Source organism: Capricornis sumatraensis, chromosome 10, assembly GCF_032405125.1.
Source record: "Capricornis sumatraensis isolate serow.1 chromosome 10, serow.2, whole genome shotgun sequence".
Taxonomy (NCBI): domain Eukaryota; kingdom Metazoa; phylum Chordata; class Mammalia; order Artiodactyla; family Bovidae; genus Capricornis; species Capricornis sumatraensis.
The window spans coordinates 38,785,787-38,800,952 of NC_091078.1; the positions used below are offsets into that span (position 1 = coordinate 38,785,787).

General features: G+C 40.2%; 1 protein-coding gene across 1 annotated transcript in view; it reads left to right on the forward strand.

The window, feature by feature from the left end:
* Positions 1 to 15,166, forward strand: part of PCNX2 (pecanex 2) — a 306,992-nt gene that overhangs the window by 22,380 nt on the left and 269,446 nt on the right. Inside the window, exons 2-5 of the mRNA XM_068982673.1 lie at positions 381 to 586; positions 1,682 to 1,799; positions 2,475 to 2,511; positions 4,087 to 5,367. Of these exons, the coding sequence (XP_068838774.1) occupies positions 381 to 586; positions 1,682 to 1,799; positions 2,475 to 2,511; positions 4,087 to 5,367 (1,642 nt within the window). The remainder of the gene's footprint in view (positions 1 to 380; positions 587 to 1,681; positions 1,800 to 2,474; positions 2,512 to 4,086; positions 5,368 to 15,166) is intronic.

Sequence of the window (15,166 nt, forward strand, 5' to 3'; positions counted from 1 at the left end):
TGTTTGTGTTTTGTTGAAGAAAACAGCATCTTAAAGGCCTTTCTCTGGCCTTGAAGACCATGTGCACAAGAAGACCAGATCTGACTATAGAATAAAGAGCTAGTAGGACTGTATCTTTCATTCTGTGAAGTTCCTGTCTGCAGATCAAATCTTGGTCATTGCAGCTAGTGGCAGAACCTGAGAAATAAAAAAGACTTTTTAAAAAGATAAAAAATATAATAGCTCTTTCTCCTTGGGTATTAAGAGAAGAAAAGTTACAAAGCTAATAAAATTTGAAACCTTGCCCAGCTTATGCTTAATAGTTAAAAAATGTTTTCATATATAAGATAAAAATAATCCTACAAGCAAATAATTTTTTCCCTTTCTTTTCTCTTCTCTAGGCTTTTCCTCCAGATGCCATCACTGTATTTTTTTACTGCAGTTCAGTGACCATATTCTTCACAATAATCAAATTGATCAGTTATCGCCTACACCTCATGTTTGATAAAGGAGAAGTGATCCAGCGAAGACCCCCTGGAAAGAAAGAAAAGCAAAGTAAAGACAAAGCGGCCAACGGTGACCATATAACTAATCACAGAAATCCAAGGTAACATTTCTAATTAATGCATCAGTTTATAATTTAAATGTTTTAATCTTGATTAAAATAATTTTGCTCATTTATTTGGTGTTTATGAAAATAGGCCAGGAGAGTCAGACACAAATATGTACATTTTTCTTATATTTACATATACACTTAGGCATAAAAAATGTTGATGATCCAGATGGTTTAATTGACTGTTTAATGTGACCTTATACCATGCTGTGAAATTCATTTGCATTAGGCTTAGCATAACAAAATATTTTACTTTAGTCTTTCTATCTCATCATTTAAATGCTTAGCACATGCGAGTATGTTCAGGAAATTTGTGTTTGTTGATTTTTTGTGTGTGTGTGTGTGTTTGTTGATTTAAAAGTAGTACATTGTGGAGAACTAAAAAAGATAATTCTCATGTGGGCATTCGTCACTATTCTTGGCCTTATTTCTGATAGTTCTTTAAGAGAGCATATCTTGTTTTAAAGTAATGTTTATTAGCTTTTAAAAGTAAGGTTTGTATACCATGATTTTTTCCTTTCTGTTTGTCTGTGCATTTATGGACATATAGTTGATTTACAGTGTTATATTAGTTTCAGGTGTACAGCAGAGTGATTCTTTTTCGATTCTTTCCCATATAGGTTATTACAAAATATCAAGCTGAGTTCCTTGTGTTATACAGTAGGATCTTGTTTATTTATTTTATATATAGCAGTGTGTATATGTTAATCCCAAATTCCTAATTTATTCACCCCCCGCCTTTTCCTCTTTGATAGCTATAAGTTTGTTTCCTATGTCTGTGAGTCTGTTTCTGTTTTGTAAATAAATTCATCTGTGTCATATTTTATATTCCACATATAAGGGATGTCATATGGTATTTGTCTTTCTCTTTCTCACTTACTTCCCTTAGCATGATAATCTCTAGGTCCGCCAATGTTGCTCCAAATGGCATTATTTTATTCTTTTTTATGGCCAAGTACTATTCAATTGTGTATACCATGAATTTGACAAAGTGGAAACAAGGAAAACAATTGTTTAGGGACTAATGCCGAAAGAGCCATACTTCTATTTTATAATACCACTACCCCTGTGTTTCTCATGCTGGATTAGCAATAATGGACAGATTAACAGCGGCAAAAAAGAAGCCGATCGAACCCTCTCCACACCTCCTCTCCACGGCAGCTCCGGCAGACAGAGCGTAAACTCTCATCACTCTTCTGGGCTCCTGGTGAGTGACCTGTTTTCTCTTTCACTGTCTTCATGCTGCTGTTTTGTTGATTCCGGAAGTGAGCAATGGCAGTGGTTGCAGATTACACGTGCTGGTTGTCAGTACTTGTCTTTGGGTAGCCGTGACCTGAGGCCATGAGATAAACACCCAATCACATGCTCCAAGCACACCCACCAGCCTCCTCTGCAGTCCGCCCACCCTGCTTGGACTGCACGTGACCAGACCCCATAAATACATCTGCACTGCCCTTCCCTGGGCCTGTCTGTCGTCCATCTCAGTCATTGTGTTTTCAGTGCCTTTCCCTGGAGTCCAGTCCTTCACTCCACGTGAAATCACACTTAAATCACCTTTTTTTTTTTAGATTCACTTTCTTGGACTCTCTTCCTTGGAGTGTAAAGTAGCACATTATTTGTCTCCTTACTTTCTTAATTATCAAACTCCCCTTTATCACAGCACTGGGGTCTTGGGTGGATGTCTGTACCTCTGTATATTTCAGTGTCTGTCTTTTCTACCCATCTGTCTCATACAGGTAGTGTCCAGTATAGTGGACAGTGTATTGTCTCTTCCCACCTGCCATTTAGAAAAACAGTGGTTGTTGTTCTGCGTCTGCTGACTGCCTGGAAGTAAGCAAGGGAGCTGAGTCATTGATTGATTTTTGTTCTTTCATTTATTTAGGATCTGCCAGCGCAGGAAACAGTGGAAGATCTCAAAGGTAGAGTGCTTATTCTCATTATTTAATATTTTATCACAGCATTATCCTCAGTGAAACACAAAGTAGTTTTTATAAAGCCAAATGCCAATGAAGTCATTAAGGTTTAGAACTGTACCTAAGATTGTATATTTATATTTTACCTTCATTTCTTTAACTCTTTGTTTTAATTATTTATCAGAATTTTCATATCATGTCTGTGTTCAGACTGTGATATTGATCATACTTCATTGTCCTTTCTCCAATCTATGCCTCCTTCCATAAGGCTCATAATAGCTGATATAAAATAGGTAAAGTCATCATCAACACACATACTTGCTTTTTTTTTTCAATTTTTTGGCTGTACCGCCTGGCATGTGGGAATCCTAGTTCTCCTGCCTGGGATTGAACTCTTGCCCTTGGCATTGGAAGGGCAGATTCTCGCCCACTTAACAACATTGTGTTCTGTGTATTTGCATTTCTCTCAATTTACAAATTTTGTTTCTGGGATTTCCTTTTAATCCTCCCACCCCAAATATTTATTTTACTCTTTTGCTAAGATTGTATTGTTTTTTGACTGCCTTCAGAAGACTTGTATGCATGCGAAGCCACTTCAGTCGTTCTTGTCCTTTTGCCTGCCAGACTCCTCTGTCCATGGGATTCTCCAGGCAAAAATACTGGAGTGGGTTGCCATTCTCTTCTCCAGGGAATCTTCCTGACCCAGGGATCGAACCCATGTCTCTTACATCTTTTGCATTAGAAGGCAGGTTCTTCACCACTAGCACCACTGAGAAACAAGACTTAGAAGACTTAGAAAAGAACTTTTGGAGACCTGAATGAACCTCTTCCTTTCTGCATTGAAAAACTTCTGCTGAGGTCACGTTATAAAACCCAAGCTGCTTTGGCTTGTCAAGTGCTGTAGTGGATTGGCCAAAAAGTTTGTTTGGTTTTTTTCATTACATCTTACAGAAAAGTCTGAATGAACTTTTTGGTCAACCATATATTTTGGAGCCTCCCTGCCTTGGTTTAGAAGGATTAAGTAACTTACCCAATGTACTGTAGCTAGTAAATAGCACAGCCAGCATCTTTCTGATTGCAAATATGTTGTTTAAATCATACTAGTGTGCCTCCCAAGCTTCCCAGGTGGCTCAGTGGTAAAGAATTCGCCTGCCAATTCAAGAGATGTGGGTTTTATCCCTGGGTCGGGAAGATCCCCCTGGAGAGGAAAGTGGCAACCCACTCCAGTATTCTTGCCTGGGAAATTTCATGGACAGAGGAGCCTGGCAGGCTACAGTCTATAGTGTTGCAAAGAGCTGGACATGACTGAGCAACTGAGTATGCACGAGTCTGACTTCCAGGGCCACAAAAGAGGGAAAGCTAAAAGTCTGAATTATTATCTTAAACATGGAGATTTCCAGATCAACTTCACAGCAGAGGTGGTATTTTAAAAATAAGCATCTAATCACATTTGTTGCTGGTGTTATTTTAAATTTTTTATTGTTATTATATATAATAATAATAATTTACTATTAGTTGGTCTTGCTCTGGGACATCATTCATCCATTCTGGATGGGAATCAGATGCTGTTGTTGATTTCAGGTGTCATTCTGTCAGATGATCAACCCATAGCCCCGGAGCCATCTACCTCACCTGGTATCAAAACGGAAAGCTTACCTGCTTCTAAAGCACCTGTGCTGGGAACCATTACCACATCAGCAATACCACTGAAACCCGTTGTGGCTGAAACTTGCATCGGTGAACAAGGGCAGGAAAGAGGGGGCAGGGGGCAGCCCCCCTTCCACCACAGATCCGAGGGTGGCTTGGTGGACAAAGAAACTTTAAAGAAGTTGCCCTACCTGTCTTTGTCTCAGTACGACTTACTGGAGACGGACGTTTCTGTTCAGCCTTGGGGGAGTGAGAATTCTGTCTTGATTCCAGAACCTGGTCATTATGCCTCCATCAGGGACAAGTTGCAGAGCAAATCGCCTCAGGACAGCCTGAGCAGCAGCTGCCCACAGTGTAACACCGTCATCGCCAGACCTGGGCAGGAGCAAGTTTCCCAGCAGGTGGACTCAACCTTGAACCAGGACATGGGCAACTCAGATAGTGAGGTCGCCGTCACTCTGATAGATACTTCTCAACCCGGTGACCCGCTGAGTCTGCATGAACCCATTAGGATCGTCATTACCATGAGCAGCACGCCCAACTCCATGACAGACTTGGAAAGCTCGCTGCATCTCAAGGTGGTTGGTAGTCAGCCATCTGGCTTCCAGGCTGATGCTGAGCCAGCTCCCCCAGGGGCGGCCGGTCCCCCACATGTGGAGCAGATGAGAATTCCCGTCATCACCTTCCAGCTGTCTGAGGATGCAGGAGGCATGGTGTGTCCCGAAAGCAATGGAAGTGGCAGGTCGCCAGAGAGACTGACGGTGGAGGCGTCCTCTAATCCGTGTTCTGGCTATGAATCTGGGGAGGGGGGCAGTGCCACCCAGGACCACAGCCCTTCCCCAGGAGACCACTGTGCAACCCCCCCACCTACACCTAACATGATCTCTGCGTCTGAGGTGGGAATGGAAGCCCAGGCCAACCTTGATCCATCATCTTGTAGAACCAGCCAGGAGAAGAGACATGCCCGGGTCCTCAGCGTGGACAGTGGGACGGATGTCTTCTTGAGCAAAAGTTACACAGAAATGATTAATGATAAAGAACAAACAATGCCAACTTCCAAATCTGACCTAGAGGCCAAGGAAGGACAAGTACCAAATGAATCCAACTTCCTGGAATTTGTCTCTTTGTTAGAATCGATTAATACTTCCAAGGTGGTGGTATCTAACCAAAGGAATGAGCCTACAGAGCAGAACAAAGACAGCAGGCTTCCTGCAGGTAGGATCCCACATCTGTTCTGTCCTGCTGATACAGAGAAGGCAGTGTCTCTCTTTGTCATTGGCTTTCTGTGATTTGACTTTGCAAACAGCAGGACAGCTATTGTGTAATTGTTGGCTGTTTGGCTCCTCACTGGTGTTTGCTGAGTATGCCAAAACCAAGTTGTGTGATGAACATAGATTAAAACTGGCTCATTCCTCCAGGAAATTTTGGGCATAGTAATGAAGATTTGGCTTCCCTAGAAGGCAGGAATATTTATTTCTAAGGAAATAAGCAATTATATGTTACCATGGTGATGAAAGCCTTCAATGGATGTCTCTGCTATTATAAAATAGATGCATTCTGGGAAAGCAAATTGTAAAGCAAATTAAGTGAATCCACTTTTCTGTGGAATTATATTATACAGTCCTATATGCTGAATTTCCTAATTATCCCAAGTTGTAAACATGATTATAACACATGGCCCTTAATATATGCCAGTGAAAGTGTTAGTTGCTCAGTTGTGGCTGATTCTTTGTGACCCCATGGACTATAGTAGACCAGGCTCCTCTGTCCATGGGGTTCTCCTGGCAAGAATACCGGAGTGGGCAGCCATTCCCTTCTCCAGGGAATCTTCCTGACCTAGGGATCAAATCCTGGTCTCCTGCATTGCAGGCAGATTCTTTACCATGTGAACCACCAGGGAAGCCCAATTTATGCCAGGCACTGTCCTAAACCCTTTACAGGTAACAAGGGTGACCATCTGTGGTGGTTTGTTCGACAAGGTCCTTGTTAACATGTGTTTTGCCAACATAATTATTAATAGCACCACCTCTCTCTCACAAAAGTGTTCCCAGCTTGAACAATAAATTATACAGTTACTGTATAATGGAGTGAATTATATACAGCTTCACTCATTTGCTCCTCATATAACCTTATGTTATGGGTCCTTTTATCATTCCTTCTGGAAAGGTGGTTTTCTCTAAGTTTTCCAAGTTAGTCTAGTAAGTCTGGAGCTGAGCTTTGATCTTGGTGTTGCTCCAGAGTCAACATTCATAAATAATAAAACTATATTTCTTGCATGAATGTAAGAGGCATTCAAGTTACTTAATATCTCTGAGCTCAGTTTCTTCCTGGCAAAGGATGTTACTGGACTAAAGTTTCTGCAGAGTCTTTTTTTATGTTCTTTTCTTTTTTGGGGGCTGAATTGCATGGTATGCAGGATCTTAGTTCTCTGACAAGGGATCCGAGCCAGGCCCCCTGCAGTGGAAGTGAGGCGTCCTAACACTAGACTGCTAGGGAAGTCCCTACCATCTTTTAACTTTCAGTTCAGTTCATTTCAGTCGCCCAGTCATGTCTGACTCTTTGCGACCCCATGAACTGCAACACGCCAGGCCTCCCTGTCCATCACCAACTCCCGGAGTTCACTCAAATTCATGTCCATTGAGTCGGTGATGCCATCCAGCCATCTCATCCTCTGTTGTTCCCTTCTCCTCCTGCCCCCAATCCCTTCCAGCATCAGAGTCTTTTCCAATGAGTCAGCTCTTCACATCAGGTGGCCAGAGTACTGGAGTTTCAGCTTTAGCATCATTCCTTCCAAAGAACACCCAGGGTTGATCTCCTTCAAAATGGACTGGTTGGATCTCCTTGCAGTCCAAGGGACTCTCAAGAGTCTTCTCCAACACCACAGTTCAAAAGCATCAATTCTTCTGCCCTCAGCTTTCTTCACAGTCCAACTCTCACATCCATACATGACTACTGGAAAAACCATAGCCTTGACTAGATGGACCTTTGTTGGCAAAGTAATGTCTCTGCTTTTGAATATGTTATCTAGGTTGGTCATAACTTTCCTTCCAAGGAGTAGCGTCTTTTGGATTGCTTACCCTCCAGTTAATATAAAGATTCATGGATCTAGGCCAGCATTGTCTGGTGGAATTTTCTTCAGTGATGGAAGTGTCCTGTATCTGCCACCACCAGTGACTACTGGCCACATGTAGCTATTAAATACTTGAAATGGGGATTGTGCAGAAATACAGTTTTTAACTTTATTAAATTTTACTTTATTTAAATAGTCACATGTGGCTACTGGCTACTGTATTGGATAGTGCTGAGCCAGACAATGTGTGTCTTCTTGGGGAGCTGTGAATAGGGTGGACAGATCCTGCCTTTGGAACTTGACAGCCCAGGGCCAGATTTTGGTTTTGCAGTGTCAGCTGCTGAGGTTGGGCCATTCACCATATCCATCTGAGTCACAGTTTCTTCAGGGAAGCAGGAATAATAATAATATGTTACAGATTTACTGTGATGATTCAATTAGGAAAATATGTTAAAAGTTTTAATACTTGATCAATTTCAGCCGTCTGTTCTGAGTTTCCCCTGTGGCTACTATGTGAGGTTTATTTAGTCTGTCTACTTAAGTTTCTGCTCTTAAACTTTTCAACCAACCATATTTAATCAGAACAGGGTTGAGCTGGGAATCTAGGGTGTGCAAAGAGATGTGGATGTCATGAGGTTTTCTTTGGGAAGAATCAGGCTTGGTTGTTGGGACAGGAACAGGTTTGGCTATTGGAAACTTATAGGTACAACAGGGAGGGGGAAGTTGGAGTGGATTATATGTCTATTCCAGGAAGGGTCAGAGGTTTTTTCTTAATTTATTTTTTTAAAACTACCCAACATTTGCTCTTCTTATTGTCCTGTGATTTATTCTCCTCCCTTATTTTTTTTATTGAAATATAGTTGATGTGCAATCCTATATGTGTTTCAGGATTATATAACAATGATTCACAATTTTTAAAGATTGTATTTCATTTAAAGTTACAAAGTATTAGCTATATTTCCTGTGCTGTACAATATATCCTTATAGCTTATTTATTTTAAATATAGTAGTTTGAACCTCTTATCCCTTATCCTTGTCTTGCCTCTCTCCCTTCTCTCTCCCCACGGATAATCACTAGTTTCCTCTCTACATCTGTGTTATTTCTATTTGTTACACTCACTAGTTTGTTTTATTTTTTAGATTGCATATGTATGTGATAGCCTATGGTATTTGTCTTTCTTGACTTACTTCAGTAAGCATAATAATTCCAAGTCCATGTTGTTGCAGATGGCAAAATTTCATTCCATTTTATGGCTGAGTAATATTCCATTGTAAATACTTATCCATTGATGGACACATAGACTGCTTATGTATCTCGACTATTGTAGATAATACTGCTTTGAACATTGGGGTGCATGTATCATTTGAATTAGTGTGCTTGTTTTCTTCAGATAAATACCCAGGGATGGGATAACTAGGTCATATGGGGCTTCTATTTTCCGTTTTCTGATGAACTTCCATAATCCACAGTGGCTGTACCAGTTTGCATTCCTACCACCATCCCTTTTTTCCTACATCCTCACCAACATTTCTTATTTGTGGACTTTTTGATGATGGCCTTTCTAACAGATGTGAGGTGATATCTCAGTGTGGTTTTGATTTGCATTTCTCCAGTGATTAGTGATGCTGGCCATCTTCATGTGCCTGTTGGCCATCTGTATGTCTTTTTTTGAGAAATGCCTATTCAGATCTTTTGCTCATTTTTTAATCAGGTTGATTGTTTTTTGTTATTGATTTGTATGAGCTGTTCATATATTTTGATATTAATTCCTTGTCAGTCATATCATTTGCAAGTATTTTCTCCCAATCATTAGGTTGTCTGCTTATTTTGATGATGGTTTTCTTTGTTGTATAAAAGCTTTTAAATTTATTTTATTTTATTTTTTAATTTAAATTTTATTTTATTTTTTACTTTACAATATTGTGTTGGTTTTGCCATACATTGACATGAATCCACCACAGGTGTACATGAGTTCCCAACCCTGAACCCCTCTCCCACCACTCTCCCCATATCATCTCTCTGGGTCATCCCAGTGCACCAGCCCCAAGCATCCTGTATCCTAGCGATTCGTTTCTTACATGATAGTATACATGTTTCAATGCCATTCTCCCAAATCATCCCACCCTCTCCCTCTCCCACAGAGCCCAAAAGTCTGTTCTTTACATCTGTGTCTCTTTTGCTGTCTCGCATACAGGGTTATCGTTACCATCTTTCTAAATTCCATATATATGTGTTAGTATACTGTATTGGTGTTTTTCTTTCTGGCTTGCTTCACTCTGTATAATTGGCTCCAGTTTCATCCACCTCATTAGAACTGATTCAAATGTGTTCTTTTTAATGGCTGAGTAATACTCCATTGTGTATATGTACCACAGCTTTCTTATCCATTCATCTGCTGATGGACATCTAGGTTGCTTCCATGTCCTGGCTATTATAAACAGTGCTGTGATGAACTTTGGGGTACACGTGTCTCTTTCAGTTCTGGTTTCCTCTGTGTGTATGCCAAACAGTGGGATTGCTGGGTCATAAGGCAGTTCTATTTCCAGTTTTTTAAGGAATCTCCACACTGTTCTCCATAGTGGCTGTACTAGTTTGCATTCCCACCAACAGTGTAAGAGGGTTCCCTTTTCTCCACACCCTCTCCAGCATTTATTGCTTATAGACTTTTGGATCGCAGCCATTCTGACTGGCATGAAATGGTACCACATTGTGGTCTTGATTTGCATTTCTCTGATAATGAGTGATGTTGAGCATCTTTTCATGTGTTTGTTAGCCATCTGTATGTCTTCTTTGGAGAAATGTCTATTTAGTTCTTTGGCCCATTTTTTGATTGGGTCGTTTATTTTTCTGGAATTGAGCTGCAGGAGTTGCTTGTATATTTTTGAGATTAGTTGTTCATCAGTTGCTTCATTTGCTATCATTTTCTCCCATTCTGAAGGCTGTCTTTTCACCTTGCTTATATTTTCCTTTGTTGTGCAGAAGCTTTTAATTTTAATTAGATCCCATTTGTTTATTTTTGCTTTTATTTCCAGTATTCTGGGAGGGGGATCATAGAGGATCCTGCTGTGATTTATGTCAGAGAGTGTTTTGCCTATGTTCTCCTCTAGGAGTTTTATAGTTTCTGGTCTTACATTTAGATCTTTGATCCATTTTGAGTTTATTTTTGTGAATGGTGTTAGAAGGTGTTCTAGTTTCATTCTTTTACAAATGGTTGACCAGTTTTCCCAGTACCACTTGTTAAAGAGATTGTCTTTAATCCATTGTATATTCTTAAATTTAATTATGTCCTATTTAAAAAATTTTTGCTTTTGTTTTCTTTGCCTTAGGAAAATAGATGCAAACAGTAATACTGCAATTTATGTCAAAGAGCGCTTTGCCTATGTTTTCTTCTAGGAGTTTTTTTGGTTTCTGATATTATATTTAGGTCTTAAACTCATTTTGAGTTTACTTTTTGTATCTGGTGTGAGGAAATGTCCTAATCTCATTCATTTATGTGTGGTTATCCAGTGCTCTTTACGGTACTCTTATTTCCAACCCAGGTTGCCTCCACAAAGGCCTTTAGGATTATCTTTAGGTCTTGGGGATAGTCTAGAATTTGAGGCTATAGAAACCCGCATACTTACCAACAGCCTTTAAAATCATGTTTCCGTTTTGTTTTGATACTGCTTTCTTTTATTTTGTGGAAATAAAAACCACTCAACTGAGAAAAAGTAAGGCTATTATTTAGAGCTTGCTACAAAAGAGTCCAGCACCAGCATTCTGGCAGAAACTCTGAGGCAGGCAGAGAGAAAGCTTTGTAGTGGAAAAAAGGAAGATTCCCGGTGTGATTGGAAGCTATTGGCCTGGGGAAGCTGGAGGCGGGATTATAGCAATTGATGTGATGGGTTTATTATCGTCGTTGTCACTAGGTCCTGTCCACCTCCTTGTGACCCCATGGACTGCAGCATGCTAGGTTCCTCTGTCCTTCACTATCTCCTGGAGTTTGCTCAAATTCTTGTCCATTGAGCCAGTGATGCTATCGAACCATCTCATCCCCTGCTGCCCTCTTCTCCTGCCCTCAATCTTTCCCAGCATCAGGGTCTTTTCCAATGAGTTGGCTCTTTGGATTAGGTGGCCAAAGTCTTGGAGCTTCAGCTTTAGCATCAACAATAAATATTCAGGGTTGATTTCCTTTAGGATTGACTGGTTTGATCTCCTTGTAGTCCAAGGGACTCTCAAGAGTCTTCTCCAACACCACTGTTTGAAAGCATCTCTTCTTCAGTGCTCAGCCTTCTTAATGGCCCAACTTTCACATCCATACATGACTACTGGAAAAAACAGCTTTGACTATACTGATGTTTTTTGGCAAAGTGAGGTCTCTGCTTTTTAATATGCTGTCTAGATTTGTCATGGCTTTCCTTCCAAGAAGCAAGTGTCTTTCAATTTCATGGCTACAGTCACCATCTACAGTGATTTTGGAGCCATGAATTGATGGGACAAGATGCCATGCTCTTAGTTTTTTGAATGTTGAGTTTCAAGCCAGCTTTTTCACTCTCCCTTTCAGCCTTATCAAGAGGCTCTTTAGTTCCTCTTCACCTTCTGCCATATAGTGGTATCATCTGCATATCTGATGTTGTTGATATTTCTCTTGGCAATCTTGATTCCAGCTTGTGATTCCTCCAACCTTGCATTTTGTATTATGTATTCTGCATCTAAGTTAAATAAGCAGGGTGACAATATACAGCCTTATTGTACTCCTTTCTCAATTTTCCACCAGTTGTTCCATGTCCAGTTCTAACTATTGCTTCTTGACCTGCATAAGGTTTCTCAGGAGACAGGTAAGGTGGTCTGGTAGTCCTGTCTCTTTAAGAATTTTCCAGTTTGTTGTAATCCACACAGTCAAAGGCTTTAGTGTAGTCAATGAAGCAGAAATAGATTTTTTTTTAATTCCCTTGCTTTCTCCGTGATCCAACAAAGGTTTGCAATTTGATCTCTGGCTCCTTTGCCACTTTGAAATCCAGCTTTACATCTGAAAGTTCTCAGTTCACATACTGCTGAAGCCTAGCTTGAAGATTTTGAGCATAACCATGCTAACATGTGAAATGAGCACAATTATATGATAGTTTGAACATTCTTTGGCATTGCCTTTCTTTGTGGTAGGAGTGAAAACTGACCTTTTCCAGTCCTGTGGCCATTGCTGAGTTTTTCAAATTTGCTGCCATATTGAGTGCAGCATTTTCACATCATTATCTTTTAGGATTTTAAGTAGTTTAGCTGGAATTCCATCATCTCCCCTGCTCTGTTCACAGTATGCTTCCTAAGGCCTGCTTGACTTCACACTTCAGGGTGTCCTGTTCTGGGGGAGTGACTGCATTATCATGGTTATCTGAGTCATTGAGACCTTTCTCGTATAGTTTCGTGTATACATTTCCTGTATAGTTATGTGTACTCTTGCCACCTCTTAATCTCTTCTGTTTGTTAGGTCCTTACCATTTCTGTCCTTTATCATGTGGAAGAAAATGGCAACCCACTCCCGTATTCTTGCCTGAAGAACCCCATGAGCGATATGAAAAGGCAAAAACATGATTGGTTAAAAGAGCATATTTGGCTTCCTCTGATTGGTTGGATTTCTGCAATTGGAAGCAGGGATAAAAATTAGGGAAGCTCTCAGTTATTAATCAATGCCTGTCCATTTTGGGCTGATTGTTGCAGGAGTTATTTGGCTTCCTGAATCGTTTGCTAGAAATAGTGGTCTGACATCTGACAAGTGTGACTTGTACATAGTATGTTAGTTTCCTGGGCTGGTTACTGTAGCTAATGGATTATTTTTCTGAGATAGTCTAGATTGTGGGTCAGAGTTCTATTTATATATATATTATATGGCTATTGTCTATTTGTATATTCAGTTTCTCCTAGACTTTCTAAGAAAATAATCATGAATGCATGTGGAGATGATTATTGAAGAATTATTAATATCTGCAGTATAGAAAAATAGAAACACTAAATTTATAAGAATAGGAATCTACTTTAATAAGTTATACTATGTTAATATAATATTATTTAGCTTCCATTTGGAGATGATGCAGAAGAATATCTCCTGTCATTAAATATTTGTAGTACTTTAAGATAAGTAGAACAGTTATAGAAATAGAACAGTTATAAAGCAATATCTGCTTTTGGGGACTTCACTGGTGGTCCAGTTTTTAAGATTCCATGCTTCCACTACAGGGGACATGGGTTTGATCACTGGACAAAGAACTAAGATCCCACATGCCTGCAGCATATCCAAAAATCCCAACACCAAAAACTGTTTTATAACTTTTCTATTTAGTAAATTATACTGTATTAATGTAAGATAACTTCCATTTTTGGGTGATGTAGAAATATATATCATTAAATATTTGTAATAATTTAAGAAAAGTAGAATAGTTATAAAACAACATCTAAATTATGACTTCCTTTTTGAAAAAAAAAGTCTAAAAGAAAATTCCGATGTGATATCTATCATATTGGCTCCTGAATCAGCATGGTGGCTGCTGCTAAGTCGCTTCAGTCGTGTCCGACTCTGTGTGACCCCATAGACGGCAGCCCACCAGGCTCCCCCGTCTCTGGGATTCTCCAGGCAAGAACGCTGGAGTGGGTTGCCATTTCCTTCTCCAATGCATGAAAGTGAAAAGTGAAAGGGAAGTCTCTCAGTCGTGTCTGACTCTTCGTGACCCCATGGACTGCAGCCCACCAAGCTCCTCCATCCATGGGATTTTCCAGGCAAAAGTACTGGAGTGGGTGCCAGTGGGGTTAGGAGTAATTTAAGATTTTTTCCCTTTTCTCTAGTTTTAAATTATATGACATTCACTTGTGCTATTTTTAGACACTGAAAATTCCTTTACAAGTGTATTTTTAAAGGGAAAAGGAGAAAAGTAGCCCATTGTTGTTGTTTGGTCGCCAAGTCATGTCCAACTCTTTTGCGACCCCATAGACTGTAGCCCACCAGCCTCCTCTGCCCATGAGATTTCCCAGGCAGGAATACTGGGGTGGGTTGCCATTTCCTTCTCCAAGAGATCTTCCCAACCCAGGGATTGAACCTGCATCTCCTGTCTTGGCAAGAGGGTTCTTTACCACTGAGCTATCAGAGAAGCCTCAAAGTAGCCCATAGGTTGGCATACGTTATGTGCCCATTTAAGAGAAGGAGAGACTAAGGTATTAAAAGCAACATGAATGAATGAATCCACATACATGTGGTGTTAGCAGGTAGAGCTGTCTAAACATACCTCCCTGCAGTTTTTATGTGACATGATCACTGGCTAAAGCTGTTTGTTATGACAGCACTTTTTCACAGATGTGTTTCTTGAAAACTGTGAAAACTGCTATCTTGACAAGCTGTCAAATGAAATGCAAACATTTTTGTACCAAAGCAATTCGAATCATTTCACAGATGCACTGGGAATATTTTTCTTCAGGACTCACATGGAAGCCAGCAATGTTTCTCTAATTACTTCAAGTCTAAGGATGAAAAGCTTTGTTTTATACATGGTGATGGGATTCAGACCCCAGGGAAGCTAGCATCACTTTACTTTTTAAGGCAGATCTTAGTGGGCTTTCGGAATGTCACTCCTTGAAAGAGCCTGTAGGTTCAAACCACACAATCATGTTCTTCTCTCGGGCAGACATTTATGCAGAAGAACATAGCTATTGGCATCTTTGGTCATAGGAATACAGAAGACATTGTGACCTTGAAAATGGCCTTTGATGTGTGTCTTTAGACATGCGTTTCAGTAGTTGTGGCCCATTGGCTTCTCTAGGCGTGCAGGCTTAGTTATTCTGTAACACGTGCTACCTTAGTTCCCTGACCAGAGATCAAACCCACGTCCCCTGCATTGGAAGGTGAAGTCTTAACCATTGGACCGCCAGGGAAGTCCTCATAGGAGCTATTTACATTTTTCTATTTATTCTTATTTCAGTTTGGT